This window comes from Brassica napus, chromosome C3 (assembly GCF_020379485.1).
Source record: "Brassica napus cultivar Da-Ae chromosome C3, Da-Ae, whole genome shotgun sequence".
Lineage (NCBI taxonomy): Eukaryota > Viridiplantae > Streptophyta > Magnoliopsida > Brassicales > Brassicaceae > Brassica > Brassica napus.
In genome coordinates this window covers 28,738,918-28,766,735 of record NC_063446.1, presented here as the reverse complement: position 1 = coordinate 28,766,735, position 27,818 = coordinate 28,738,918, and the positions used below count along the sequence as shown (strand labels likewise).

The following is a 27,818-nucleotide window of genomic DNA, read 5'->3' as shown; positions in this document are numbered from 1 at the left end:
CTGTCATTTCAAAGATTTTCTAAATAGTGATTGGATGGTGAGAAAGCATGAAGAGGAGGTGAGGAAAGAAATGCGACTGGGGAAATACGAGCTCGGGAGGACGCTCGGCGAGGGTAATTTCGGTAAAGTCAAATTCGCTAAAGACACCGTCTCCGGTCAACCGTTCGCCGTTAAGATCATCGACAAGTCTCGTATCTCCCATCTCAACTTCTCCTTGCAGGTTTTTCTTATTACATTTTCGTTTTTATTAAAAATTAGTTTTTTTTTCCAGTAACTTCTTCGTGTTTACAGGCGGAAAGATCGCCGGAAAAAATTGTTGGAATTAGTTATTTAAAAGATCTCGTTAATCGTGCAGATAAAAAGAGAGATACGGACGCTGAAAATGGTTAAACATCCCAACATTGTTAGATTACATGAGGTGCGTATCCCACTATTCTTCATTATTACTTTTATTATGGAATGATTATTTTGATTATGTGATTAGTACAGCAATCTAGATTCTCTTCGTTTGTTTGTTTGCTTGTGGTGTAGGTTCTTCTGCTCTGTTGTTATTTAGTACCTGAGTATGACAGAACGTGAAACAATAATTTCTGAATAAAAAATTTGATCCATTTCGTTGTTGTTATTCGGATTAGATCTTGTGCATATTCATTATTCACTATTTTTAGTCTAGTTTATCTTATCTTATCTTCTCAAACAGATTAGAACTTACTGAAGAGGATTAGACATCAAATTCTGTGACACTTGTTGTTTACTTTAGGAATATCTTACAACTCATTCGGTTTAATCGCTTTTTAAAATAGGTAATCAGTTTCGTACCAAAAGCATGTTCCTTTAGCTTGTTTTTCACGTTACTAGTTAGCCATTATTTTCTTAACTATTCATTCCATTATTATCGTAACGGTGGCTTACTCTTAGCCGGTAACTCTGAAAACAATATGAACCTTTTCAATTCAAGGTGGGGTCCCAATTTATGTCGTGAAAGTTACAGCCTTACAGGATATGGCGTTGATGAATGATCATAATAATTGCCTAATCTTAGCACCTTTATAATTTTTTTATCATATGAACCTACTTTCATAATATTATGCATACGTTACTTAATTCTTCTTATGATATCGAATTTTTATGCATTGTTATTATTATTATTTGGGTGTTGCTGTACATTTGGGTTATAAAAGTGGTAGACGTTTATTGTTGACTTCTAAATTATCTTCTTTGCCTTGTAACACGGATCAATCTTTGACTTTATAGTCAAGCAACCAATTATGGATTTCACAGAATGGATACACGTAGTCCACGTTTGAGGTCGCGACTATGTCGTGCAGTGGTTAACCTATTATTTTTATGTGTTCTAGCACGTTTTTGACACCTAAGGGTTTATTAGGGAAGATCTTTTGGATATGATTGAGATTATATTTCTAGAATTTTATTCATTTTTTTTAATTAGGACCAGATTTTTGAATATTCAAACATCTTGTCTCAAAATTCAAATTCCTTTTTTTTTTTTAAATGGACAGCTTCCTTATGGTCATTAACTCATGACACAGGTCTTGGCTAGCAAAACAAAGATTTATATGGTCATGGAATGTGTTATGGGAGGAGAATTATTCGACAGAATTGTAAGACTCCATTAGCTTCTTTGCAAGCAAAAACTGTAATTCTTTAAGTATATCTCGAAGCCAAACTCACACTGATGATATCTCTCTCTCTCAGGTTTCTAAAGGAAAGCTATCAGAAACCGAAGGAAGAAAAATGTTTCAGCAGCTCATCGATGGAATCAGCTACTGTCACAGCAAAGGTGTTTTCCACAGGGATCTTAAGGTCCGTGCTCCTCACGTCTTACAAAAAAAATATTAATAATGAAAATATTTTACTCATGTCTCCAACTTTCTCTATATTGCAGCTAGAGAACGTTCTTCTTGATGCAAATGGACATATCAAGATCACTGACTTTGGCCTCAGTGCTCTGCCTCAGCATTTTAGGGTACTTGGAAATATCAATCTTAAATACACATGATTAACATAACCAGAAAGAGAAATGTTGACCAATGAAGAATTGAACTAATAGCTATAACTTTTGGATTACTTGGTAAAATAAGGGTCATGAGTTTAATTTCCGCTGGGAGATGTTTGTTCTCCTAATTAGAGTTAGTTTAAAATGGTTTGGATCTCGTCTATGTACGTATTTTCGGCCTCAGAACCTCTAGACATTAAAAATAAATAAATAAATGTATAGTTTATTTTTGAGAAATAACAGAAATGTTGAGTTGAATCGATGTTCCCACTAATGTTGTGATTTGGCATTTTTAGGATGATGGATTGCTACATACAACTTGTGGAAGTCCTAACTACGTTGCCCCTGAGGTTTTAGCCAACAGAGGCTATGATGGTGCAGCATCTGATATATGGTCGTGTGGTGTAATCCTCTATGTGATTTTAACCGGATGTCTCCCTTTTGACGATAGAAACCTTGCAGTTCTTTACCAGAAGGTAAACCAAACCGCCTCTTCTCTTCGATATCATTAATTAAACACACAGTCTTGATAAAATATTTGGTTTCTTTGTTACAGATATGCAAAGGAGACCCACCGATACCAAGATGGTTATCACCAGGTGCAAGAACCATGGTCAAGAGAATGCTCGATCCAAATCCAGCCACGAGGATCACAGTCACAGGTATTAAAGCCAGTGAATGGTTCAAGCAAGACTACACTCCTTCGGTTCCAGATGATGATGATGACGAAGAAGAAGAAGTTGACACAGATGATGATTCTTTCTCAGTCCAAGAACTCGTAAGAATCTGTCACTTCGCTCTTTTTGCATGTGATTCAAGTACAAATGTGTGCTTACTTTTATGAATGGTGTAGGGATCTGAAGAAGGGAAGGGCAGTGAGTCACCAACTATCATTAATGCGTTTCAGTTAATCGGAATGTCTTCCTTTCTTGACCTGTCTGGTTTCTTTGAACAAGAGGTGAAGAGATGGTTTTAAACTCTGTTTCAAAGATTTGTCCTCTTCTTTTTACAATGTATAATAAAAGTAAAACTATACTATCCAATTCTCAGGATGTATCAGAGAGGAGAATAAGATTCACTTCAAATAGCTCAGCAAGATATTTACTGGAGAAAATTGAAACCGCAGTTACAGAAATGGGATTCAGTGTACAAAAGAAACATGCCAAGGTGAGTCTTCACAACATGCTCTTCCTCTTTCTTTGCTACTTTGGAATGTTGGTATTGTTGAGTTTTTAAATCTTTAAACTGTATTTTTCAGTTAAAAGTAAAACAAGAAGAAACAAACCACAAAGGGCAAGTTGGTTTATTAGTAACAGCTGAGGTATATTGATGAAAATATTAAATAATTATATATAAACTATTTTAGTCAATTTAGTGATCAAGGTGAACTAATCAAAAGATACAATCATATGTAAAAACAGGTTTTCGAGATAAAGCCGTCACTGAACGTGGTTGAGCTAAGAAAATCTTATGGAGATTCATGTTTGTATAGACAGGTATGTTCAGTTTTGTAATATGCAAACTTGAAATATTAAGAGATATCAAAGACAAAACTTAACTTTAGTTTTGTGTGTTGGTGCAGTTGTGCGAGAGACTATTAAAAGACGTCGGCACTTCCTCGCCGGAACAAGGACTAGTAACATAGGTGTTGGTGTTTTCGGCTGAAGATAAATAGTCGAATTGTTTATGGTTGGTTACATCATCGATTGTTTATAACTTTTTTTTCATTTATAAAAATATACAAAGAGTTCAGTTTATACAATTGGTGCCAAAAGTTTGCCTTAGTATATAGAAAAAGTTAGCGGAAAATCACCTGTTAATATACATGTATATAAGTTTGTAAATATGTATGCACTATATAAAATTCATTTCCATTTGGGATGCACATTACAAAATCACGTGTTAATATACATGTATGCTAGTATCATAGTACGTCTCACGTTTTGGTTGGTCTTATGTCCTTGAGAACAATTAGTCAATTTATTACAAACTGGTTTTATTTTGGTTTAGTTGAAATTTGAGTGTAATGCAAAGATAAACTCTTAACGACTTGGTTCCGTGTTTAACAAGAATCTTCATTGAACCGACTGTTAAACCAAGACTGGTTAATATCAACAAGTCTTCAACTGATCCAACATCGTTAACCAGCTCCACCTTCCCGGTTTTTTCTCAAGATCACCTAATGAAAGTGACCATTTACTGGAACGCAACATTTAAATCACCATTGGGAATAACACAAGAAACTTCTGACAAACAAATATAAAAGATTTACGTTAAATATATTGATAAATCATACACATTGTCGACAAAATGGTTTGGTATTCAATGGCTAGAGAGCCGATCCTCAAGCTCTTTGTTGTATAACTGAATCAAACCGGTCGCATCTTGATGTGGGAGATCATGAAGCTTCTCATCTAAAATACTCTTATACTCGTTATCTCTATCTTCCCATTTACGCATAAACTCCACCTGAAACACACACAAACCACATCAATCATTAATTATTACAGACAAAAACAGAAGTATAAGATTATGCGATGAGAACAAAAAAACTGAACACCGACTTGTTTCTGAAACGTATCGAACTCGTCTGAGCTAAGAGATCCATCACTGTTAGAGTCAAGAAGCTGCATCATCTCCTCTGCATCCTCACCCGGAGCTCCAAGCTCCTCCATCACTTCCATTAATTCCTCTATGCTGATCATCCCGTCGCCGTTTTTATCCAAAAGACAAAACACTCTGTCTCTCTGGTTCGTTGTCGTCTTCAGACTTTGCTGTTTATTACACGAGAGATCCTTAAGACGAATAGCTGCTAAATCCGCTGCTGCCATCATAATCGCCTTAAGCCGCTTCGCCTCTTTTGGATCCGTTAAACCGCCTTTGTACAAAGAATGCGACGCTGTTCCAGCGTTAGCAGACCCATCCATATCCACTGTCCGTATCTGAATCTCCATCAAAGGCCTCGTCTGATCACTATCGCTAACATCAACCGCCATATGCAAACTCCTATACCCATTCGCTTTCGGCTTAGCGATGTAGTCTTTCGTTCTACGTGGGATCTCTTTCCATATAGACCGAACAATCTCGCTCGTCCTGTAACAAGCCTTTTCGCCGACTTCATCATCGTTAGGCATCAGTATGACACGGAGACCGAGAACGTCGTTCACTTCCTCCGGTTTACGCCCATCTCTAAGAAGCTTCTTCATCATGCTGTACCGGCTTTTATACCTCCCTTTCACGTATACATCATCTACCATTCCAGACAAAACCAAATCACCTTTCAAAGAGCAAAGAAGCTGCTCTTTGTACACGTCTATCAACGGTTTAGACCCGTTTTCATGGCCTCTTAACCAAGAGTCTAAGTAGAGGTACGAGCACGGGAAAAGGTAACGGAAAGAGATGTCCTCAAGCTCAAGCGAGAGGTGATTAGCTCCCACTGCATGAGCCAGAGGAGAGTAGATCTTCAACACTTGGAGGGAGAGAATCTGCTGGCGATACCTCGGCAAGTGGTCTAAATGCCTCATCTCATCGAGCTTCGAAACGAGGTCCATGATCACAGCTCTGATGTCGTAGTAGGTGAGGTAGAATTTTCTAAGGGAAGCAGCTGTTTCGTCGTCCAGGACATCGACTTTGAAAGGGATGTTTTTGACGCGGAAGATCTCGTGAAGCAGATGAGCAGTTCCTGTACCGATCTGGTCTCTGACTTCGTGTATGGATATCGCATTGGCCTCCACGGCTTCACTCAATATGCTCGCTGAGATAACTTCAGCATCCATCTGACATTATAGTAGGATAGTAACTCAAAGTATTAGTGAACAGAGATGTATTCTGATGAGTAACACATTCTATGTTTCCTAACAAATTGACCTCCAATTCTTGCCACAGAAGCAATAACAGAACCTAAGCATCCGAACATAAAACTATGTCCGAGCATTTGTAACTGAATCCGAGATTCGTCTCGAAACCATACCCAAAAACCTAAATCCGCACCCGATTCAATATATAAAAATAACCGAACGAATCTTCTAAAGTGGAATTTTGGGTAGACCCGACCCGACCCGAATGGATACCCGAAAATCATAAACAACCATAAAAGACCAAACCCAATAAATGTAAGAAGATTTGAATTGTGAAGCTTAAATAACTAATTCAAATATTTAGTTACATGTTTATTTTGATTCAATTGCAAAATATTCTACTCAGGAATATCATTAACCGAACTCAATTTCGGATCCAAAATAGATATTAAGTAGTAATAAAATTTGTTTGAAACCTGAAATATTATTAACCAAACTGGACCGAACATAAATACTATAAGATCCGAGTGAGGGTAATGAGATTGAACCCAAAAACCCGACCCAATTATCCGAATACCCAATCCTAAATCCAAGGAGAGGGGAACCTGGAGATCAGCGAGGAGGATAGAAAGGGAAAGAGCCTTGGATAGGGGAGAGCGACCATCAGAGGCGAGAGGGAGAGACTGCAAGATCGGGATCGAGAGCTTCAGAGCCTTAAAGAGCAACCTAGACGAAGACGTAGACAACCAAACCGAATTCATCCTCTCCGTCACTTCATTGAAAGCTCCGACTAGCTCCACCACCATTTTCCCTCCCGCTGCCTCCGGAGACCGAGCTGTCGATTCAACCGCGGTGTCCTCCGCTTCGGACCTCGGATTCCACCGTCGACGTCGGCGTTGATGAATAAAGTGGATCGAGTGAAGGCGAAGGTACAGCGTCTGGGATCTGCATCTCGGGATTGGAATCGGAGATGGACGAATCGCAGACATTCAAGTACATTTTGTGAAAAAAGAAGAAAATAATTATTTGAATTTATAATCTACCATTACCTTTATTTAATTTGCAGTTATGGATAAGCCACGTAGGATTTTGTGTTGTCGTCCACATATTTTATCTATTCTATTAATAATAAGATAAATAAATATTATGTCTAACTATTCAGTTTTTTTAATTAAAAAAAGTCACTTATTATTCTCTTTATATAAGTGAACATCCATATTAATTGTAAGCAAATAATATAACGGTAATCCACTAATGTATATTCTTTTTTTTTTTGTAAACTAACCCAATGACCCTACGTTAAAAGGAGCATTCCTAAAAAAACCCATATTTTATATTTTTTACGCATTTTAATAAAATACATTAAATTTACATAATTTTTTGTGTTTATTTTTTTCCACAATTTAAAGTTAATAAAAAATCAATTAATGCAATTAAGATTTTTAAAGTTTACAATTAATTAATAAAACATGCGTTGAAAATGTAAAAAATGAATCATTTAGAAATAAATTTTTTTCTATAAAATATGTATCTTTAAGAAACGGATGAAGTATATCAGAGCAAAAAATTATAATAGGTTGACTTCTACCATTAATTCACGTACTATATCAAATATCAACACTATTAAAAACAAACTATATCAGACATTGTGGACACTTGAGAGATTTCGTATTATGTATTTTTTACAGAGGGGTTAAATTTTTATAGATTATTATTAGAACTGCAATATTATAAGTAGTTAACTATTCGTTTTGTGAGAATTTTGAAAATGAGATCTAAATAACAAAAGTCATTAGAACAGGTTTTGATTAATATTTTAAGTTCTAAAATTACAATATGAAATCTTCAATACAACAAAAATAAATAAATTTGGATATATAAACAAATATACTAACAAATTCTTTTATTATACTAAACTAATATATAAAGATATCTAGTATGCCTAATACATCAAATATTAATCTTAAGATTTTTGTTTTTTTTCAATATATTTGTTTCATTTACATTACTCCAAATAATATCTAATCAATATATTTAGTATTTTAATCAATATATTCTAAACATAAAAAAGAAAGATAATTTAAGTATATCAGAATTAATAATTTCAAAATGAGGAATATTTCTATACATAGAAAATTTCTAAAATACATACTTTTCGTGTATAAGTAAAATCATATACGCATCAAAAGGTGAGACTTTGTTATAAATTAAATCAACCAATGCATAGAAATATTCATAATTTTTTTAAACAAAAAAGGTTATCGTCAAAAATTAATGCCGCGCTTTCAAAGGTAACGTGATTTTTATTTACATTGGTTCAAAATTTACAAAACCCATTTATTTACTAAATAGAATTACAAATAAACATATAAATATAATTATAAATAAAAACACAAATATGAAATTAAATTTCTATAAAAATTGTAAAACAAAAAATATACCCGTCTTTCAGTTTTTTTTTAAAAAAAAAGGACAAACAAAACGGATTTTGCATTGTTTCGTCGTCACTAGTTGGGCGACATATCACTTATAAAATTTTAAAACGGCTTCACAAGTCTTGATCCTCCAAAATCTTGTTAAAACAAACAAAGAAACAAACAATAAAATGTAAAATCTCTCTTGCAAATAAGAGGAAATAACCCCATGTCAATGTTCCTGTTTTTTTTTCCTCACTGAAATATCATATCAAATTGGCAGAATTTGTTTTGGAATTTAGCTAATTTTTGGTGTGGAAAAAGGATGCTTTTTGAAATAAATTAAAAATTATGGTTAAATTTTATTTTTTTGAATCATTAAAAACAATTCTGAATCCTCCAGAAACAATTATGAACCTTTTAGAAACAATTCTAAACCCTTAAGAAAACATATCGTCATCGTCATTTGATCATCCAATATGCGAATGGTGACGTGCGGAACAACTGCGGTGTGGTTGTAATAGTAACAAAACATATAGATACATATGCCCTGTTCAAAAACGCGGGCGTCTAGCCGCATAATCGGCCGGCTAGACGCTCAGCGTGAATGTTCTGTGGCGATTTAGCCCAAATCGGAGCACCTACTCGGCCAACCATGTAATCGGCCGCCTAGAGTAAAAAATCGTCTCTACGCCGATTTTTAAGCGCCAAATAGGCAATTTTTTTATTACTTTGGCAAGTTACCGTTTTTTAATAAATAAATAAAAGCCCACCTTGCAAGCTAAATGTGGACAAAGTGCCTCTATTTATAGAGTACATGAGGTATCAGCTTTTCCATTGTTGTCGATGTGGGACTTTCTTATTAACCTTTTATATTTTTCTTCTTTATCGTTATTTACTGTCCAAGATTTATTGCTGGACCTTTTAGATTTGGATGATGTGTAACATTTCATCAGCTTTTATAAATATATTATGAATGATTTAAATAAAACAACATAGGTCTCACGTTTCTTGAGTTTAAATATTTGTATTGTATCAAATAAATATACAATTAATTTTATTAGAAATAAGTAGTAATATAAATTTTAATAATTATATAAAATATTACAATATTATCATATTTTTATCATTTTAACCATATATATTTAAATAAAAATATTAAATTAAATAAAAAATAAATTAAACTAGGCCCCGAATACTCCCCGATTAATCTCCGATTTTTCGTTAACTCGCTAGGCGCCAACCGAGCGCCCGACTCACGCCTAGCGTAGTTTCGAACAGGGTACATATGTATATGTAGAAATTTTTGTTAATATTAGCAGCGGTGCGGTTCGGGGCGATTCATCACCATTCGAAGCCTAAACATCTAGGGGGTGGTCTTGAACAGATAAAAACAAGATCAAAAGGAACTAGTGTTCTTAATGGAAAATTAATCTGGCATACTCTTAACAAATTAAGAGAATTTTTGGTTTTATATTTCGAAATAAAAATTTTAAACTTCAGATATGATTTTTTTTTATATAATTTTAAGTTTTGAAGTAGAATTAATAAAAATAAAAGTTCAGTTATACGAAGTCCAATAATTATTTAATTGTTTTCTCTTGGTAAAACTATAACCTAGTCATACTAATTTATACAATTATACCAAGTTATATTCGTTGATCATACAACTTGGTAGTTGCTCAAAAAAAAAGATCCTACAGCTTGGTAAAATTATATTTTGGATTGTATTTTTACTTCATTTTCCATATGTTATTGTAACTGTACAGATCTGTAGATGGGAATATATAGAACGAAAAAAAAATAAAAATTAATGAAGAAATTGATTAAAAAAAACTAAGAAGAAGAAATACAAAAAGTGAACCCTAATAATGTTAAAATAAGGAAAATAATAATATCTGCAATTCGAAGGAAGAAAATGGCGAATCAAAGTGAATTTATAAGGGAAGAGAAGGAAACAAAAGAATAAAAAGAGAATTAAAAAAAAAAGATGAGAAGAGACGATATATAAAAGAAGAAAAATAAAGAAAATTATTGAAGAAAAAAATGCAAGAAGAAAGAGAAGTGAATGAGAAATGAGTAAGTATGGATTTAGGAAAATTGAATTCATCAAAGGTTAACAAGACTTTTCATTATTTTTAACATCAAAGATAAATAAATAAATACATAAATTATTGTTCTTTGAGCATATTTTTTATGTGTAGAACGGTAGAAGTATCTTAGCATTTGATTCGCCGCTAGTTGCCGCACAGGAGAGTGCAGTATATTAGCAACTTGGATCATTTTCTAAGATAATACTAGAACGTGAATTCCACATACGATAACAGTTTATAGAGCTTAGTACTAATAAAAGTGCAGCCCTAAACTACAGGTTGCCCAATGTCAATAGCTTTTCAAAGAGCAAAAGAGGGTTTGAAGCTTTCTTAGTCGTTGCATGATTTTGAGTTGTTCTTGTCTATGAAAACATGTTTATTACAGGTCTCTTAGGTTAGGTCTGTTAGCATAATATAAGATATAAGATATGGTCTCTTAGATTTTAACTAAAAAAACTAAGAGATGTCTCTTATATTAAAAGACGTATCTTATATTACGATAAGAAACTCAACTTAAGAGACCTACAATAAACATGCTCCGAAAAGTTTATACTCAAACACAAAAAATCTATATTATAATAGTTGATTTTTTGTTCACTCCTCAGCGCGCCACGTCAGCATTTCGATGACCCCACTTTTAAAAAGTGTGAAAAAATATCAAGCTCATGGCTCGAACCCGGGTTATTGAGATATAAACACCAACATTTATACCACTAAACTAACTGATACTTTGTACATTGATGGCCGAACCTAATATATATTTATGAAGGTCGGAAGCCCTTGTTTCTTCGGCTTCCTCTGAGGATCGGACCTACAAGTGTATTATGGGTTTCATTTTTTAATGGGATTCATCACGTTATATGAAAAAAACTCAAGTTTGCAACAATTATGGTTTTCCTATATTGTAAACTGTTGTCGTTTAACATGAATTCAGGTTCTTTTCATCATTGTCTCAAACAAGTCTGAGTTACAGAGTTGCGCCGTGTGTGTTCGTAATCTATTTTTTCACCGGTGAACTCTTCATGTCCCCATCTTAAATCGCTTTATCATAAATGTTCCTGATTTGTAGCCCCTTTGTAAACCCTATATATATGATTCTCATCTTTGATGAATCCAATCTTCATCTTCTAGAAAATGTTTCTCTCTGCCTCTCCAGTTTCTCAAACCGGCGTCCCGGCGTCCGTAACTCAACCTTCGAGTCTCTCCGTCTTGGTCGTAGTAGTCAAAGCATAGCCTTTGGCTTCCTCCGCTTCTGGGATTCCCTGAACTTCAAGAAAGACAAGGAGTTTGTGGGAATCACGGTTCTCTTTCTTGATGAAAAAGTAAGTTAATCTTCGATCTATCACACTTATTTAACATAATTATTTTAATTGATTTTCTAATTCTTTGTTGAATAATATTATTTGCAGATTCCGTGATTTATGGGTTTACTCCCGTCAGACGTGCTAATCATTACATGACATCTTTGAAAGAAGGTTCCATTGTGAAAGTCGATCATTTTGAGGTTGCTAGGTGCTCAAGGATGTACACGACAACTGATTATCCATTTCTCATTCGTTTCATCTCACTAACCATTATTGGTGAAGTCATCACAGGTGCTCCTGAGATCAATCTCCAGTCAAGATTAGAATGTTCGACAATTGCCAAGTGATTGCGAACACAAACCTAGAAACTGGTAAACATAGCATATTTGGCAGCTCAAAGCAAGATTACAATCAGACAAATTCAAGTGTAATGACATACCAACAACTGAAACTGGTAATTAGTCAACAACTTATCCCATATTTTCCTTATTCCTAAAAAATCCACTATGTTTCTGATCTATTTTTTCATCTACGCAATTTTAGCCTCTGTCATGGATAGCTATCTCCCAAGGATTGCATTGACTATGGTTTCTGGGAAGAAAAAGATCTTGCTCCTGAAAAAAAGACTGTGACAACCCTGTTGTAAGATTTTAGTTTGCGCAGAACAAAAAACCTTGATTTCTTTTCTATTTAGTATAGTAATAGTTGTTGACAATCATTAGTCATTTGCCAATATGTTTTTTATGCGGTATTTCAGAACTAATTTCTCCATTCCAAGCGGAACTGCAGATGGAAGCTAATTTTTCTGGAAGCTCCTTGACTTCAAGACAAATCAGAAGATATATGTTAGTGGGAGGTTGATCAAAGGAATACTTCAGAGAAGTGAGACGGTCTAGCCAGACTTCATCTTTTGTACAACCTGAGCAAAGAGTGGAACCTACAAAACACAAGAGAAGAAAAAACAAAACAAGAAATTAACATATTCAGACATTCTCTCTTACATGTCTAACATCTGGCGCCGACGAAACTCAACACCCACGGCAGACGAAGCTGATGCAAGTAAACCTCTCATCAATCATGCTTAAAATCAATCTACGTTTTTCAATTTCACAAACTAAGAAACAATTTTACCTACATGAATCGGGAAATTAGTGCCCACATTCCCAACATAGAGAAAAAAATGAGTTGAAGTCCTAACAGTTTTCTCAGTATCAGACTAAACCACAGATTCAGGGCTCATCTATTTTGAAACCCTAACATTTTAAAGTCATGCTTTTAAAAAAAATTATATTTGGCCATATTTCAGACTTTTTTGTCACCCCCAAATCATCTATAACAAAGTCCAGAAAAAAAATATATAAATAAAATAATTTTCTAAGTATGTAATTCTAAAAATGTTATAATTTTTTTTAAAATATATTACAATTCTATTTTTTTCTAAAAACAATTGGTGAAATAAGAGGAAAATTTTATTTTATTGTTATTTAAATTGTTAAATTTTTAAATCTAAATTTATTATCTTTTTTCATGCCCTATTTGATTTATATACAAACAACTAACTAAGTAAACACTAACAAGTTCCATCACCCTCAACTTTGAACATATAAGATATAAAAATATCAACATATGACTTCGTCATTCATTCTTATATCAAACTCATCAACCTATGTAATTTCCAAAGTCTCATCCATCACATTATAGACAAAAAAACAATAAAATTCCGTAAACAAAACTATACAATGCACCTATAATGTAGCCGACCCCGTGCTTGCGCGGAGACTATTCACCTAGTAAAGATAGTGGAGTACTCGCAATGTTTACCTCCTCCTCCTATTTTTAAAACTAAAATTAAGAAAGAGAGGAATACTGCAAATGGGCTTTTATCTAACTCCCACTTGACACTTCTCCATGGACGTTTTCATGTCTCTGGATGATCTATAAAAGGCCTAAGACTCTCTTCAATATCATCTCCAAGCTTGTTCTTACTTTTCTTTGGTAATACTCAACAAAAGCAAACGACCTAAGAAAGGGGAGAGAGAGAGAGTGATGACGAACAAGAACCTTCTTGTCCTTGTGGTTCTTATGAGCGTTCTTGGAGTTTCAGTTTCTCAGAATCTTGACCTTAACTTCTACAAAAACAGGTGTCCGGATGCAGAAGCCATTGTCCGTCGTATCACTGATCAGTATGTTTCTCACCAACCTAGTCTTGCCGCCGCGCTTCTAAGGTTGCATTTTCATGATTGTTTCGTCAGAGTAAACTTACTTCACTTCTCTATTTCTTTTCTTAAACTATAGCAATAGATATATGAAGAACAATATTAACACTTGTTATGATCCATATAGGGATGTGATGGTTCCGTTCTTCTGAAATCTCCAAACAAGGATGCAGAAAGAGACGCTCTCCCTAGTTTGTCTCTTAGAGGCTACCAAGTGGTCGATGCTGCCAAGACAGCGTTAGAGAAGAAGTGTCCTGGTGTGGTTTCATGCGCTGATGTACTTGCCTTGGTCGCCAGAGACGCTGTCTTAGCGGTATCATTTTAGCACTGCACTGACTTCTTTTCGTTCTAAGAGAACCTTTGAAATCAGATTAATATATAACTTTGTAATGGTTTTTTATAGATCAACGGACCCGGGTGGGCGGTACCACTGGGCCGGAGGGATGGACGTTTCTCAAGAAAATCTGAGGTTAATTTACCATCCCCATTCACCGGAATAGCTGCACTGAAACAGAATTTCTCGGACAAGGGTCTTACCAGTAAAGACCTTGTCGTTCTCTCAGGTATGTACAATTTTTTCTTTCTGAAAGTTGACAATAATTAGATGTTACCATATAAGCTGAATTAGAACGGTTTCCTGCGCAGCGGGTCACACCATTGGAATCTCTAATTGTGGTCTCATCAACCGCCGTATCTACAACTTCACTGGGAAAGGCGATTTTGACACTTCGATGAAACCTAGCTACGTTAGGGAATTGAAGAGAAGGTGCAAGCCAACTGATTTCACGTCCTCGGTTGAGATGGACCCAGGCAATGTCAAGACGTTTGACTCTAATTACTTCAATATTGTGGCTCAGAGGAAGGGTTTGTTCTCATCTGACTCAGCACTTCTTGATGACCCTGAGACCAAAAGTTACATTGACACACAAGTTGCTACTGCTGGATCTTCTTTCAACGAAGATTTCTCTGAGTCAATGGTTAACCTTGGCTTCGTTGAAATCCTCACCGGGAACAAGGGTGAGATCAGGAAGAGGTGCTCCTCCGTAAACAAAGATTCATCAGTATAATATAAGCTCTCTCTCTCTTTGGATGATTGATTCAGCAGTTTCACATTTGTCCTTCAGTTTGAATGTTTTCTTTCTTTCCTTCCTTCAAGTCTGTTTTCAGACAAAGACTATTTCATTTTCCTTTGTATGACGTTTTGAAATGTAATATTTCGTTTCTTTAACAATTCTCCTCGTTGTTGTTTGTTCACATGTTCGTTTTCTTATATTTTAGCGATACATCTAATAGACGTCAACGTTTTATCCTTATGAGTTTAGCGATACATGCATCTAGTAAATAAGGATCTTCCTTATGAGTTCCCAAATTCTAACATTCCTTCAAAGAAATGAGGCATAAAAATAAACTCATATGGGTACAATCCATGCTAAGAATTCCTGTGAAGGCTGTGTAGAATGTCACTTGAGTTATGTCCTTCGTTTCCGATGCAAATAAAAGGTTAAAGCCAACTCTGTGTGACAAACTCAGATCAATATTGCATCAGGTCATATGGTGGTACAAGAAGAAAATTCAGAAGCTAATTTGGTTTCAGCTGAAAAAGCACAAGGTCATTCTAGTGTAAAAGGCACTACTGAAACAGAGTTTGAAGAGATGCAAACACAAGAGGGTGTTGAACCGAATGATCCTACAACGCCAGCAAACTTCCCCACTTACTCTAAGGTAACAGTAGCCAGCTCCAACTTTCAGTCTACTTCATCACCATTAGCAGGGACCTTACCTGCTCCAACTCAAAATCCTATTACGGAAGAAATTCCATCACCTATTATTGTTTCTGAGACCAATTTGGTTTCAAGGAAAAATTCATTGGCCTTTATGCATTCACCTATACATGACAGCCTCTCTCATAGCCAAACTGATCAGCAAACTGAGCAGGATAATCGAGATGGGTTTTTGAGTGATGCTACGGCAAATTTCAGCATGTCAAGAGGTGGAAGGCCAATAAAACCACTTCAAAAATATCAAGATATGGATTGGAACAATATGAGAGAAAGGTAAACGAGGTCGTCGAGGCGCGGATACCAAACTCCCTTGTGTTTGCTCCTTGTCTTGTTTCGTTAAGCTTATGTATTATAAGTTTCTCTTTTTCTAAGCTATTGGTTGGCTAGATATGAGGCTTATCTTATCATACTTTCTAAAACTTTATGGTTACAAAACCATTATATTTTTATTTTTAATTGAATGCCATTTTTTCAAAGAAAAAAGAAAAAAAAAACTCTGTTTGACACCTGTTTAAGAGCATTTTTATCGCGAGCAAAAAAATATTGCTTATGGCCTGGAGCCCACCAAAAACACAAGCATCGTCGTTTCCGCATGCAAAATAAGCACCGAGCTTTTTTCGTTGCTTGTACTGTTCGCGGGCTCCACCAACACGTGGCGGCCTACGATCGGTGCGTTTTAAATTTTTTTTTTTTTTATTCTGACAAAAAAAATATATATATTAAGCAACCTTTCACGGTTGGTGGGATAATGATGTTCTAAGATGCATGGTTTGGTTTGGCTATATTTTGATTCAACAATATAGCTCAAGTGAGTAAATAAATCAACATTACTCTTTCGCTTAGGGGGTTTGTCACTAGTAGCGTTTTGGACGCTCTCTTTCGGTTAGCGAGGTTGTTACAAGTAGCATTCTGGAGCCTCTTTTCCGGTTAGAGGGTTTGTTATTACGTAGCAACTAAAACCCTACGAGTTCCGGTTTCTGCATCTCTGCTCCTTATTCCGACATTGAAGGTTACTTTACTTCGGTCGAAGCCATGAAGGTCATACCAAGAGGCTTCATTTCTCGGATCAGTCAGTCTCTATCAACCCGGTCTATAACCCCTTCATCCTCCCAATCTCTTTTTCATTGTAGCTTCTTTCTCCTCAAACGATTCAGCTCCGATGCTGGGTTGCTCGACGTTAGGGAATCCGATATAACCGGGGCTCCGAGTCGGATCATCTAGGCGAAACCCGGTGAAATGTCCCGGAGCTCTAAAAGGACAGGGATAATCGCCGTCCAAGTGGGGGGATGACTGCACTCTGGGACAAATGGGGAGCTAGGGTTCCTATTTCTATCCTCTGGGTCGATTACAACATCGTCTCTCAGGTCAAAACTGTTGAGAAAGAAGGAATCTTTGCGTTACAGGTAGTTTTCATTCTCTAGTTTAGTTATGAAGATAAGTGTGGCTGGTTTAGATCTGATGTGGGCACAAGAAGGCTAAACATTTGACAATGCCTGTGTTGGGTCATTTCAGAGCTCAAGGTGTGGCGTTGAAAAGGAAGTTGAGAGAGTTTCCTGTGACGGAAGACGCTATGCTTCCCGTTGGGACTTCACTCGGTGTCCAACATTTTGTTCCGGGACAGTATGCCGATGTCACGGGGATCACTCGTCGGAAAGGTTTTCAGGTGAATCCTTTTAAGTAACAATGTGTCACAATGTCTGAGCAATGGATGTGTTATTGATGTCTTTTTTTTTTGTTATGTGATTTTGCAGCGAGTCATGAAGAGATTTGATGCGGCTGGAGGGGATGCATCACATGGTTGTTCAAAGGCGCAACGAACAATTGGTTCCACAGGTCAAAGAGATGCTCCGGGAAAGGTATGTGTCGAAACTGCTTCCTAATGAAGCATATTCACAAGAACTGACTTGTTGAACACGCTGAGGCAGGTGTTCAAGGGACAAAAGATGCCTGGGAGAATGGGTGCAGAGGAGAAGTAAGTATCTCAATCTGCGAGTGGGTGTCTATGTGAGTGTCACTGGGTCTACTTCTTAGTAGGTCAAGATTGTGAATTGGTGTTTGTTTGCAGGTTCCTGGTGCAGAAGGAAACTTTGTATTCATAAAAGACGCGTATTACAAGAAACCAGACATCTCGAAGCTTCCCTTTCCAACGTACTTAGTACCAGAAGACGAGGACCAGCCAGAATTAGAACCATTGGTCGCAGATCTCGGAGAAGTTGACCCTTTTATGTTGGCAGAATGATGATGAAAAAGGTCATGATCTTGATCTTGATTTTGGCTTTATTTGTAGAGTCACAGAGCTAAAGCCTTTTTATATATTTATTTATTTAGTTGTTTGGATGCATGAAATTCAAAAGGATGAACAGAGAGGAATTTAGTCTCAGCATTTGTTAAAATGGATCATATATTCTTTGCTTTGCCGGAATTTGGACCAAACTCGGAACATAACTGAGGAGAAGTGGACTAAGGGGTTTCCTTCTCCTGTCATAGTGAGTTTCCTTAAAATCACTATAGACTGGTTTATATATATCTTGTCCAGCAACGTATATTCTGGTACTCTCTTGATCGTCATCCTCTTGATGACAAACACATGACCTTTTCATTCTCCTCGTCCACCAAAAAACTCACCACCCTCATCATAAGATATATATTACTCAAATCCACTACTAAGAATTTGCTCCACGAAACAAAGCGGACACTCTCGGGCACAGATATATCTGTGCCCATATCTGAGTTTCAAAATCGATGCCGGCGGCTTGAGAGCTTGCCGGCGTCGCCTCCGTTCCGCCGCAACCATGCTTCTTCCTTTTTTGTTTCTCTTGGATTCTCGTCCGACTCCTTCGGACCGTCTAAGGCTCACCGGTTCGTCTCTCCTCCCACCAGTGTTTGACGAGACGTTGACCGTCTTCCGTCGTGTTTTGAGCTCCATCAAATCTGCAGTTCCGAGAACCACCTCTCCTAGGTCGGCTTCTAGAGCTGTGGATTGCTCTCTGTCAAAAACATCAACGCTTACATCTATGTATAAAGACACTCTCCGACAGCACCTCACCCTCTCACCGAAACCGTACCGCACATCAGCATACTCTGACGAGTTGGTGACTTGGTCTCATGGATCTCCACTCTCCCGCCACCGACGAGATTTAGTGTCACGACAAGGGTTGAAATCGAGTCAGCGGCTACAAGCCAGATCTCAATTCATAGGTTACTCTGCTTCTTGGTTCGTCTCAATCCGTCAGACCTACTCTTCTGCCACCGCGTCCTCTACCATCCTCGCCAGTACCACCGCTCCTTCCGCTTCACTCGTCGTCACTGCAACCCCTGCTACCATCCTAGCCACCACTCCCTCCTCACAAGCGGATGCAAGGTCCAGGTCTGTTCAATCAGTACGAATTCAAACCGCCGCCCCCGTGACTCATCCAAAGTCAACACAACCTCAGCCTCTTCAGCACCGTATCAAACTCATACAAATTGTTTCTGGACGAGAAGTCTACTCTCCGCCGCTTCAACCCTACTGCAGTACATCCTCCACCGCCAGGACAACAATTCTGTCGGGTATGTTTGTTGCATCCCACAACCTCTTCACCACCGTAAGGTATTTGCCTGAGTTTAGTTCCTCTCCGTCACGCCGCCGTTATCCGTACTTCCTCGTCATATTCAAGAGCCGTGACCTAATCAGAAAGACCAATACTTTGTCTCCAATGGGCCTGGCCCATTTTATGGCTGTTGAGAGCCTTTCACGTCCTTTCATCCGGGTTCACATAGCCCAAGTACAGAATTGGTTCTTAACGGGGCTACATGGTTTCTTGCTTTATTATTCAGCTTCTGGACCATCTTCTTTGTTCTTCAATGTCAAATCAAGTCATGTTGGACTTTGGTTCTTGGCGATGCGATCGCCCATGGTGCTAACCCTCGAGTTCCAAAAGCTCAAGGTTTTCTCCGCTATTTCAACGCTCGTCAGAGCTATTTCCGGCAAACTCCAGTTTAAAGAAATCATCGGAATTGTGAAAGACATCCGATCGATCTCCTCTGGTTTTGCATCAATCTACGTTTATCATTTTTCTACTTTACCCGCAGTTGTAGCGAAAAAAAGCTCTTCAAGTCTTCTTATCTTTGTAATGGACTTCATGAGTTGGGCCATCTTTGGGTCCATTCTCTATTTCTGAGTTTTTAATGAAAGTTCTGTGACAAAAAAAAAAGAATTTGCTCCACGACAAATCTTTGACCTCATCAGCCTTAGTATTGGTCATCCATATCTTCATCTCTAATGGACTATAATAAACAAAGTTCTGAGATAACAAGGCAAGTTTCTCTTCTCTGACAACTGATAGAACCCAGTGGGATATAACTTCACCCGCTTCAGAATCATCACTCTGAGAAGGAAGAGACAGACGTTCAAATCTCTCTGTTGTGAAATCAAATCTGAGAATAAAATTAACCAGATAGTGCTCTGACTCGGGATTGAAGACATCTGAATCTAACCAGTAACTATTTCCTTTTAAGTCTTCATCATCTGAACCTAACCAGTAGGTATTTCCCTTTAAAGACACTCCAAGAGATGATATTCTTCCCCGATTAATAACATTGTCATGAAAAAATTTCCATGAATCAGAGTTAAACTCTGATATCTTGCATATTTACATTATTTTATCCATTTATTCATGTGCATTTTCATCATATAGATTAGGATTTAGCCATGTCTAGGTTGCATTTTGCATACATATGTCTCTATTAGGTATTGGAGTACCACATGGAGTTCTTGGAGATATTTGGATGCGTTTGGAGCTCAAAAGAGGTGATTAAGGTGATCATTGGACGAGCAATGCATGGGAGCGACCTACCGGAGCGACGCCATGAACTCGCTCGCCATTTACGCTTTGGAGCGACCTCCTAGAGCGACAAGGCGAAGTCGCTCCAGCTCCTAGAGCGACCTCACCACAGTGACACCCAGAAGTCGCTCGGGTTGTGTCGATTTGAGAGCGACGAACAAGCCGGAAGCGACCTCCTAGAGCGACACCCTAAGGTCGCTCGCGTCTATGGTTTCTGAGCAAGCCGGGAGCGACGTCTTCAGAGCGACACAGCCAGGTCGCTCGCGAGGAGACGACCCGGGAGCGACGTCTTCGGAGCGATACAGCCAGGTCGCTCGCGAAGAAACGACCCGGGAGCGACCTCTTGCAGCGACGTGCCGAGGTCACTCCGCGTCGTCTATTTGGTCGAATTTATGATTTATCAAGGGCTTTTTGGTCATTTTATTATGCAAGTTTTACACTTTCTAAACCTATGTTTTAAGGACCTTTTGTAGCCACCGAGGCAGGAATCTCCTTTCTGGAGAACAACTAGTAAAACTTCTTTTGATTCAGATTTCATTGCTTTCATCTTGTGTTCTTGTTGATTTCTTATCTATTTCTCTACATGATTAATCTGAAATCCAATATGAGTTTAAGAGGAATCATGGAGATTAGTGAGTAATCACCTTTTGAATTCATGGGTTAGGGAGATTAAGGGTGATTAAGTTAGTTCTAGGATGTTTTAGTGTAGATCATTCTTGTTCCTTGCTAGCAGAGTATTCATAATGCATCTTCTGAGTTGGCCACTCAAAAGTTGATCAATAGGCATTTCCCACCCAAAAGGTGTTTGATGAAATGTCTGAGACAACTCTCCTAGGGTTTTAGTATACTTTGCCAAAGACATTTCTTGTTAAAGGTGCTAAGATAGCTAATAGACTTGTTAGTAATGATTGCTTTCACATTATTCAACCAAAGACATTTGATGTTTGAGATATGTTAGCTAATAGACTTGTTAGAATTGTGTCTAGGCTTAAGATCGATAGTTTGATTGATCATTTGCCATCCTTAGTTCGATACTTGATCACCCAAGGTCTAATCCCTATGCCCATGAGTTCTCTTTTCCCTTAGTCAAGAAAGTATCATTCTGTAATTGCTTTCTAGTATTAGTAGTAGTTTAAAACCCATCTAAATCATTGGTTGCACTTATATTAAGTGAGAACTTGCATTCTCGGTGCTTTGATATCCCTCAGAACTGGTTCGACAATCTTTTATACTACAACATTTGTCTTAGGAGCCTTGAAAACTCCTAACATCAAATTGGCGTCGTTGCCAAATTCTGAGTAGATTTGAACATTGAGATTTAGTCACTTACTTGAGACTAAGTCATTTTTATTTTATTTTGTTACTGATTCTCCTTCTTCACCTCCCTTTTCATCTACAGGTGTATGAACTTGCGGAGCAGGGGTCCATCAAACCTACTTCCAAGAGCAGCAGACATCAGAGCTTTAGAGAGAGAGAGTGCTAGAAAGAGAAGAGAAGAAGAGCAACATGCTCACTTGCAAAGATTGAATACTGATATGGGAGACATACCTCAAAATGATGCGAACGCCAATGGAGCTAACAACGTTCCACCACAGCGAGCAGCTCGACCCATTGGCACTTATGACCGCCCCAACATTCATGGTCATAGATTGGGAATCCGAGCACCCGCTGTGGCCTCCAACAACTTTGAGATCAAATCAGGACTCCTCAACGTGATCGAGAACAACAAGTATCATGGCTTGGCTCTAGAGGAACCATTTGATCACTTGGACAAGTTCGACAGCTACTGTGGGTTGTCAAAAACCAATGGTGTGTCCGAAGATGCCTTAAAGCTCAAGTTATTCCCTTTCTCTTTGGAGGATAAGGCACATCAGTGGGAGAAGTCTCTACCCAGCGACTCTATCACCACTTGGGATGACTGCAAGAAAGCATTCTTGGAGAAGTTCTTCTCTACTTCAAGAACTGCTAAGCTGAGAAATGAGATTTCCAGCTTTCAACAGAAGAACTTGGAAGGCTTCAGTGAAGCCTGTGAGAGATTTAAAGGCTACCAAGCTCAATGCCCACACCATGGTTTCTCTAAGGAGAGTTTGCTGAGCACATTCTACCGTGGTGCTCTTCCTAAGTACAGGGCCAGACTGGATACAGCTAATGGGTTCTTCTTTGGGAGAACTGAGGAAGATGCAGAGGAGCTGGTTGATAACATGGTAAAGAGTGATGCAGTCTACAGTGGAGACCACGGCAGAAGCAGTCGAACAGATGATAAGCAGACGAGGAAGGAGTTGAAAGCTCTACAGGATAAGATAGACATCCTCACTGCTGATAAAGCCACCCAAGAGCAGCTGCACTTTGTTGGTAACCCAAGCCAAGAGACACCACCTGTTGTCCATGAGGTTGAGGGTTTGGAAGGTCAGGAAGAGCTGTGTTTCATCAACAACAATGGTAGCTGGTACAAAAAAGAGCCCAACTTTCAGTACAACAACTACCAACATAAATCATATCCCAACAACCGACAGAGTGGTTATCCGCCTAGAAACAACCAGCAAGACAGCTATCAGCCTTAGCAAAACCCCTCGTCTGGTTCCTCTGCTCCTCAAGAGAGCAGCACTAATCCCTTACTGAAACAAATCTTGGAATCTCAGACTAGAAGTGAGAAGCATGTTGGTTATACACTACAAAAAAATAGTCATATTGTTACGATCTTTTTTATCACAATAAAGAATAATTCGTAACAATAAAAATATTGTGACCGGTTTGTGACGTTCTTAAAACAGTGACAATATGATCGTCACAAATTTTGTTGGTAACAAAAAACGTCACTCTGTTTATGACGATATATATTGTAACTATTTCGCCACAGATAGCTACTATTTACAAAAGTAAGAAAAACGTTACAATTACCAACTACAGTTAACATCACAAAATTGTCATATTACGTGACCAGTCTACATGTCTTAATTTCGTCTCTAGTTACCACTAAAATAAAGTTTCAAACCGTCGCAAAAAAATACAAAAAATAATTACTAATCCATCTTCATTGTAACTATTCGTGCCCTTAAACTTTGTAACATTTTATTACTAAATAATTGTCACTAATTCATATTAATTTTTATATTTCGTCGCTAATTTATCATCAAACTTTTGGCTTAATTAATTATTAATTTGTCATCTCAAAAGTTTCAACATTGATCACTATATTATTGATGAATTTGTAGTTTAAATACATAATAATGAAAACAATACCAAAATAAACTGATAACTTAAAATAAATTAATAAACAACAATAAAAGAATTGTTATGAAAGTCAAAAGCAGCGGCCACCGAAAATGTTGAAATAATTAAAGATGTGGGTCTCGTTGCACAATTTGCACAGTAGATTTTTTTTCTATATATACGATCGAGTTCGATCGTTTAGAAACACACCATTTCACTCTTCTCTTCTCTCTAATAATAATCTTTCTATCAGTGTTAAGATTTCTACGGGTATAAAATATTGCCCTTATTTAAATTCCTGCGATACAAATAAATTCCAGTTCTTTTTATAACACGTTATCAGCACGATCACTCTGCGATTCGGTAAAATTTATTTGTATCATTTATACCATGTTATAATGGTCGGTATACCGCCTCTACTATTATTTCTATCATGTTATAATGGCCGGAATACCGCCTATATTATTTACTAGTAATTTAATTTATTTATTGGTCGGCCGAGCCGCCTTATATCCTGTTTATTATTTATTGGTCGGCCGAACCGCCTTATATCCTGTTTATTATTTATTGGTCGGCCGAGCCGCCTTATATTCTGTTTATTATTAATTGGTCGGCCGAGCCGCCGTATAATTTATTTATTATTCTGCATTGATCGGCTGAGCCGTCGCATGATTTGTTGTCATATAACATAAATATTTCATTGTCATAATTTTTCACTTTTATGAAATTTTATAGATTTGATTGACCGTTTAATACGATATTTTCAGACTAATTTTTGGTGCACTCGATTTAACCCCAACGGTCACAAAGAAAATTTTTAAAAAATTTCCCCTTTCTCCAACGGTCATGAACAGTAATTTTCATCTATAAATACAACTCATTTTCACTTCATTTCATCATCCAAAACATTTCATCTTCTCTCAAAAATTTCAAATCGCTCTCCTCCGATTTTTCATTTCAAGAAAGATGATTCGCGCACTTTTGTTTTTATGTGCCATTTTTATTTGTGTTTCTATTTATGGTTTATTCGTTGGAGAATTTACTCCAAGTGAATTTAAGATGAATATCGGTTTAATTTTCTTTACATCGCTTCTCCTTGTAATTGCTTGCATGATCAATGTAAACGGTTTCTTTTAATATTAATAATATTCTAATAATTTTTATTTATGTGCTTTAGAAATACAAATGGCAAAAATCGAGAAACTTCAGTTTCCGGCATTGGAAGTAACTGGGACAAACTACACGGCATGGGTTACAAACATGGAGCTTCATCTAGATTCCGAGGAAATACTCGGAACAATAAAAGACGGCAATATATCAACCTCTCATGAAAAGGCTAAGGCCGTGATATTTCTGAGAAGGCATCTAGATGAAAATCTTACGCATGATTATGCGAGAACCAAAGATCCCTTAGATCTTTGGAAAGCTCTGAAGGAGAGGTTTGATAACCAAAAGAAAATTACTCTCCCCATGCACTCGATGAGTGGAAAAAATCTACGATTTCAAGATTTTGAAAAAGTGGAAACGTACAATTCCGCTATATTGAGAATAGCGGCGCAATTAGATTATTGCGGTAAGCCTGTCTCGGAAGCAGAAATGCTCGAGAAAACTTACCAAACGTTCCACAAAAATCATTATGTTCTACAAGAACAATATAGAAATTGTGGGTATACGAGGTTCTCTGAACTCGCTGTGGCGCTTATAATAGCGGAGAGAAATAATGAACTCCTCATTAAAAACCACAATGCCCGACCCACGGGAACCAAAGCATTTCCTGAGGTAAATGCAACGGATATAAAAAATCCGGAAAAAGGAAATTATTCCTATCGTGGGCGTGGTCGTGGCCGTGGTCACAATCGTGGTTTTGGTCGTGGTCGTGGTTATCGATTTAACCGCAACCATGAAAGGAGTAACAACCCAAGAGGAAGGGGATCCAACACATGGAATCGATCTGATCGGGTAAAAGGGAAAGAAACCCAAGAAAACCCTACTCATAAAAATGAGAACGTCTGTTACAGATGTGGATCGAAGGGACACTGGTCTCAAGTATGTCGAACTCCTCGGCATCTATGCCAATTGTACCAAGAATCTATTAAAGGCAAGGCAAAGGAAGTAAATCTCAATGAACACCTTGTGGGTACAACATCGACATACCTCGAATCCTCTGACTTTATGGGAGATTTCGACGAGGCCACTCATCAAAATAATTGAAGTGCTTGTACTGATCAAGCTTAATAATGCCTAGTGATGCCATAAAATATTATGTATTTCACTTTCAAAATAATGTTGTATTTCAAAATATATAATGTATAATTATTGTGTACTTGTTATTGATGAATAATATGTTTACTTATGAAAGTTTATTTTCTTTATTAATATTAACTGTGTGTTACAGAAATGGATAAGAAAGCAAATGGAACAACAACTAAACAAATTGGTAGAGAAGTTTGCATACCAGATAGTGGCACAACGCACACTATACTGAAGGATAAGAGATATTTCTCTACTTTAAAGTCAGTAAAAATGACTATAAACACAATATCAGGTCCTACAGACCTGATCGAAGGAATTGGCAAGGCAACTTTATGTTGCCTAATGGAACAAAGTTTTCCATAGATAATGCCTTATATTCTCCAAATTCTAAGAGAAATTTGTTGAGTTTCAAAGATATATACCGTCAAGGGTATAACACTCAGTCTGCAACTGAGAATGGAAAGAAGTATTTGTATATAACTTCTGAAAAATCAGGCAAAGGCCTTGTACTGGAAAAATTTCCAGAACTTCCTTCTGGATTGCATCACACTTATATTGATGCTATAGAATCACATCTTGTGATAAAAAGAAATCCAGAAGATGTTACATTATGGCATGATCGCCTTGGTCATCCAGGCACTACAATGATGCGAAAAATCATTGAAAGCTCACATGGTCATTCAATAAAAACCCAAGATATATACCAAAGTAATAAAATGACATGTGATGCGTGTGCTCTTGGGAAATTAATCATAAGACCATCACCAACCAAAGTTGACAAAGAATCACCAAAGTTTTTGGAAAGAATCCAAGGTGATATTTGTGGACCAATACATCCACCGTGTGGACCATTCTACTACTTTATGGTATTAATCGATGCATCGAGTAGATGGTCACATGTTTGTTTGTTATCATCTCGAAATATGGCATTTGCGAGATTTCTAACTCAGATAATCAAATTAAGAGCACAGTTCTCAGATTATCCAATTAAAAGAGTTAGATTAGATAACGCTGGTGAATTCACATCCCAAGCTTTTAATGATTATTGTATGGTATCAGGGATTGAAGTAGAGCATTCTGTTGCTCATGTTCATACACAAAATGGTTTGGCAGAATCATTAATTAAACGGCTGCAACTAATTGCAAGGCCATTGATCATGAGATCAAAACTCCCAACCTCTGTATGGGGACATGCTATTTTGCATGCAGAAGCACTAATTCGGATAAGACCAAGTGCATACCATAGATATTCCCCATTACAGTTAGCATTTGGAAAAGAACCAAATATCTCTCATCTAAAAATCTTTGGTTGTGCGGTTTATATTCCAATAGCACCACCACAACGTACAAAGATGGGACCGCAAAGACGGTTGGGAATATATATTGGCTATGATTCTCCATCAATAATAAGATACCTAGAACCACAAACTGGTGATGTGTTTACGGCACGATTTGCCGATTGTCATTTCAATGAGAAAGAATTCCCAACTCTAGGGGGAGACAATAAACAAGTAGGAAAAGAGATCAAATGGAGTGTACCATCGTTATTACACCTTGATCCTCCTACGAAACAGTCAGAACTAGAAGTTCGACGTATCATGCATTTACAAAATATAGCAAATCAGCTACCAGATGCATTTGCTGATACCAAAATGGTAACTAAATCACATATACCCGCTGCAAATACTCCTGCTCGTATTGAAATACCACAAAATGGTGGAACGGCAGTTGATACACGTGAATCAGGAACACGTTTAAAGCGCGGTAGACCTATTGGTTCAAAGGATAAACTTCCTAGAAAACGTAAGGAATGTGAAAAGCATGATACTCCCAAAATAGCGGAAAATATTTTGGAAGAAGCGAATTGTGAATCGAACGACAATATAGAGCATCATGAATCTGATGGAAAT

General features: G+C 37.2%; 5 protein-coding genes and 1 non-coding gene across 7 annotated transcripts; 4 read left to right on the top strand and 2 right to left on the bottom strand.

The window, feature by feature from the left end:
• The first annotated feature begins 34 nt into the window (after positions 1-34).
• Positions 35-3,774, top strand: LOC106389209 (CBL-interacting serine/threonine-protein kinase 1-like). Of its 2 annotated transcripts, none has more exon segments than NM_001316213.1 (12): positions 35-220; positions 356-418; positions 1,551-1,622; positions 1,717-1,824; positions 1,907-1,987; positions 2,314-2,493; positions 2,574-2,795; positions 2,871-2,975; positions 3,068-3,184; positions 3,276-3,338; positions 3,439-3,513; positions 3,600-3,662. In NM_001316213.1, coding segments are annotated over 12 exon segments (1,335 nt in total).
• A 438-nt stretch (positions 3,775-4,212) lies between these two features.
• LOC106389210 (probable GTP diphosphokinase CRSH, chloroplastic) lies at positions 4,213-6,948 on the bottom strand. The gene is made up of 3 exons (XM_048753141.1): positions 6,420-6,948; positions 4,582-5,793; positions 4,213-4,486 (listed from the first exon to the last, which is right to left on the bottom strand). The coding sequence occupies exons 1-3, from the start codon at positions 6,801-6,803 to the stop codon at positions 4,340-4,342; spliced, it is 1,743 nt and encodes a 580-aa protein (XP_048609098.1). The 5' UTR covers positions 6,804-6,948; the 3' UTR covers positions 4,213-4,339.
• A 4,403-nt stretch (positions 6,949-11,351) lies between these two features.
• Positions 11,352-15,367, top strand: LOC106384338 (peroxidase 1). The gene is made up of 4 exons (XM_013824319.2): positions 11,352-13,878; positions 13,969-14,154; positions 14,245-14,404; positions 14,487-15,367. Exons 1-4 carry the CDS (start codon positions 13,672-13,674, stop codon positions 14,906-14,908), a joined length of 975 nt encoding a protein of 324 aa, XP_013679773.1. The 5' UTR covers positions 11,352-13,671; the 3' UTR covers positions 14,909-15,367.
• Positions 15,368-16,026: 659 nt separating this feature from the next.
• Positions 16,027-21,054, top strand: LOC106387381. The gene is made up of 5 exons (XM_022699568.2): positions 16,027-17,025; positions 17,135-17,285; positions 17,374-17,478; positions 17,548-17,594; positions 17,688-21,054. The coding sequence occupies exon 5, from the start codon at positions 18,415-18,417 to the stop codon at positions 19,780-19,782; it is 1,368 nt and encodes a 455-aa protein (XP_022555289.2). The 5' UTR covers positions 16,027-17,025; positions 17,135-17,285; positions 17,374-17,478; positions 17,548-17,594; positions 17,688-18,414; the 3' UTR covers positions 19,783-21,054.
• Positions 16,909-17,861, top strand: LOC125575477 (50S ribosomal protein L3-2, mitochondrial-like). Its single transcript, XM_048749522.1, has 4 exons — positions 16,909-17,025; positions 17,097-17,285; positions 17,374-17,478; positions 17,688-17,861. Exons 1-4 carry the CDS (start codon positions 16,909-16,911, stop codon positions 17,859-17,861), a joined length of 585 nt encoding a protein of 194 aa, XP_048605479.1.
• A 1,358-nt stretch (positions 21,055-22,412) lies between the features above and the next one.
• On the bottom strand, positions 22,413-22,519 carry LOC125584676. The gene has a single exon (XR_007321586.1). It is a non-coding gene; the product is annotated as a small nucleolar RNA R71 (small nucleolar RNA).
• Between the last annotated feature and the right edge of the window lie 5,299 nt (positions 22,520-27,818).

Excerpts from the sequence above, each read along its gene's own strand:
- LOC106389210 (XM_048753141.1), bottom strand. The coding sequence starts at position 6,803 with ATGTCTGCGATTCGTCCATCTCCGATTCCAATCCCGAGATGCAGATCC. Across the intron at positions 5,794-6,419 it reads TCCTCCTCGCTGATCTCCAG|ATGGATGCTGAAGTTATCTC; the intron begins GTTCCCCTCTCC and ends CTATAATGTCAG. Across the intron at positions 4,487-4,581 it reads TCGATACGTTTCAGAAACAA|GTGGAGTTTATGCGTAAATG; the intron begins GTCGGTGTTCAG and ends TGTGTGTTTCAG.
- LOC106389209 (XM_013829417.3), top strand. The coding sequence starts at position 1,542 with ATGACACAGGTCTTGGCTAGCAAAACAAAGATTTATATGGTCATGGAA. Across the intron at positions 2,494-2,573 it reads TTGCAGTTCTTTACCAGAAG|ATATGCAAAGGAGACCCACC; the intron begins GTAAACCAAACC and ends TCTTTGTTACAG. Across the intron at positions 2,976-3,067 it reads CTGGTTTCTTTGAACAAGAG|GATGTATCAGAGAGGAGAAT; the intron begins GTGAAGAGATGG and ends TCCAATTCTCAG.
- LOC106387381 (XM_022699568.2), top strand. The coding sequence starts at position 18,415 with ATGCTTCTTCCTTTTTTGTTTCTCTTGGATTCTCGTCCGACTCCTTCG.
- LOC125575477 (XM_048749522.1), top strand. The coding sequence starts at position 16,909 with ATGACTGCACTCTGGGACAAATGGGGAGCTAGGGTTCCTATTTCTATC. Across the intron at positions 17,026-17,096 it reads AAGGAATCTTTGCGTTACAG|GCTAAACATTTGACAATGCC; the intron begins GTAGTTTTCATT and ends GGGCACAAGAAG. Across the intron at positions 17,479-17,687 it reads AAAGAGATGCTCCGGGAAAG|GTTCCTGGTGCAGAAGGAAA; the intron begins GTATGTGTCGAA and ends GTTTGTTTGCAG.
- LOC106384338 (XM_013824319.2), top strand. The coding sequence starts at position 13,672 with ATGACGAACAAGAACCTTCTTGTCCTTGTGGTTCTTATGAGCGTTCTT. Across the intron at positions 13,879-13,968 it reads TTCATGATTGTTTCGTCAGA|GGATGTGATGGTTCCGTTCT; the intron begins GTAAACTTACTT and ends TGATCCATATAG. Across the intron at positions 14,155-14,244 it reads CCAGAGACGCTGTCTTAGCG|ATCAACGGACCCGGGTGGGC; the intron begins GTATCATTTTAG and ends GGTTTTTTATAG.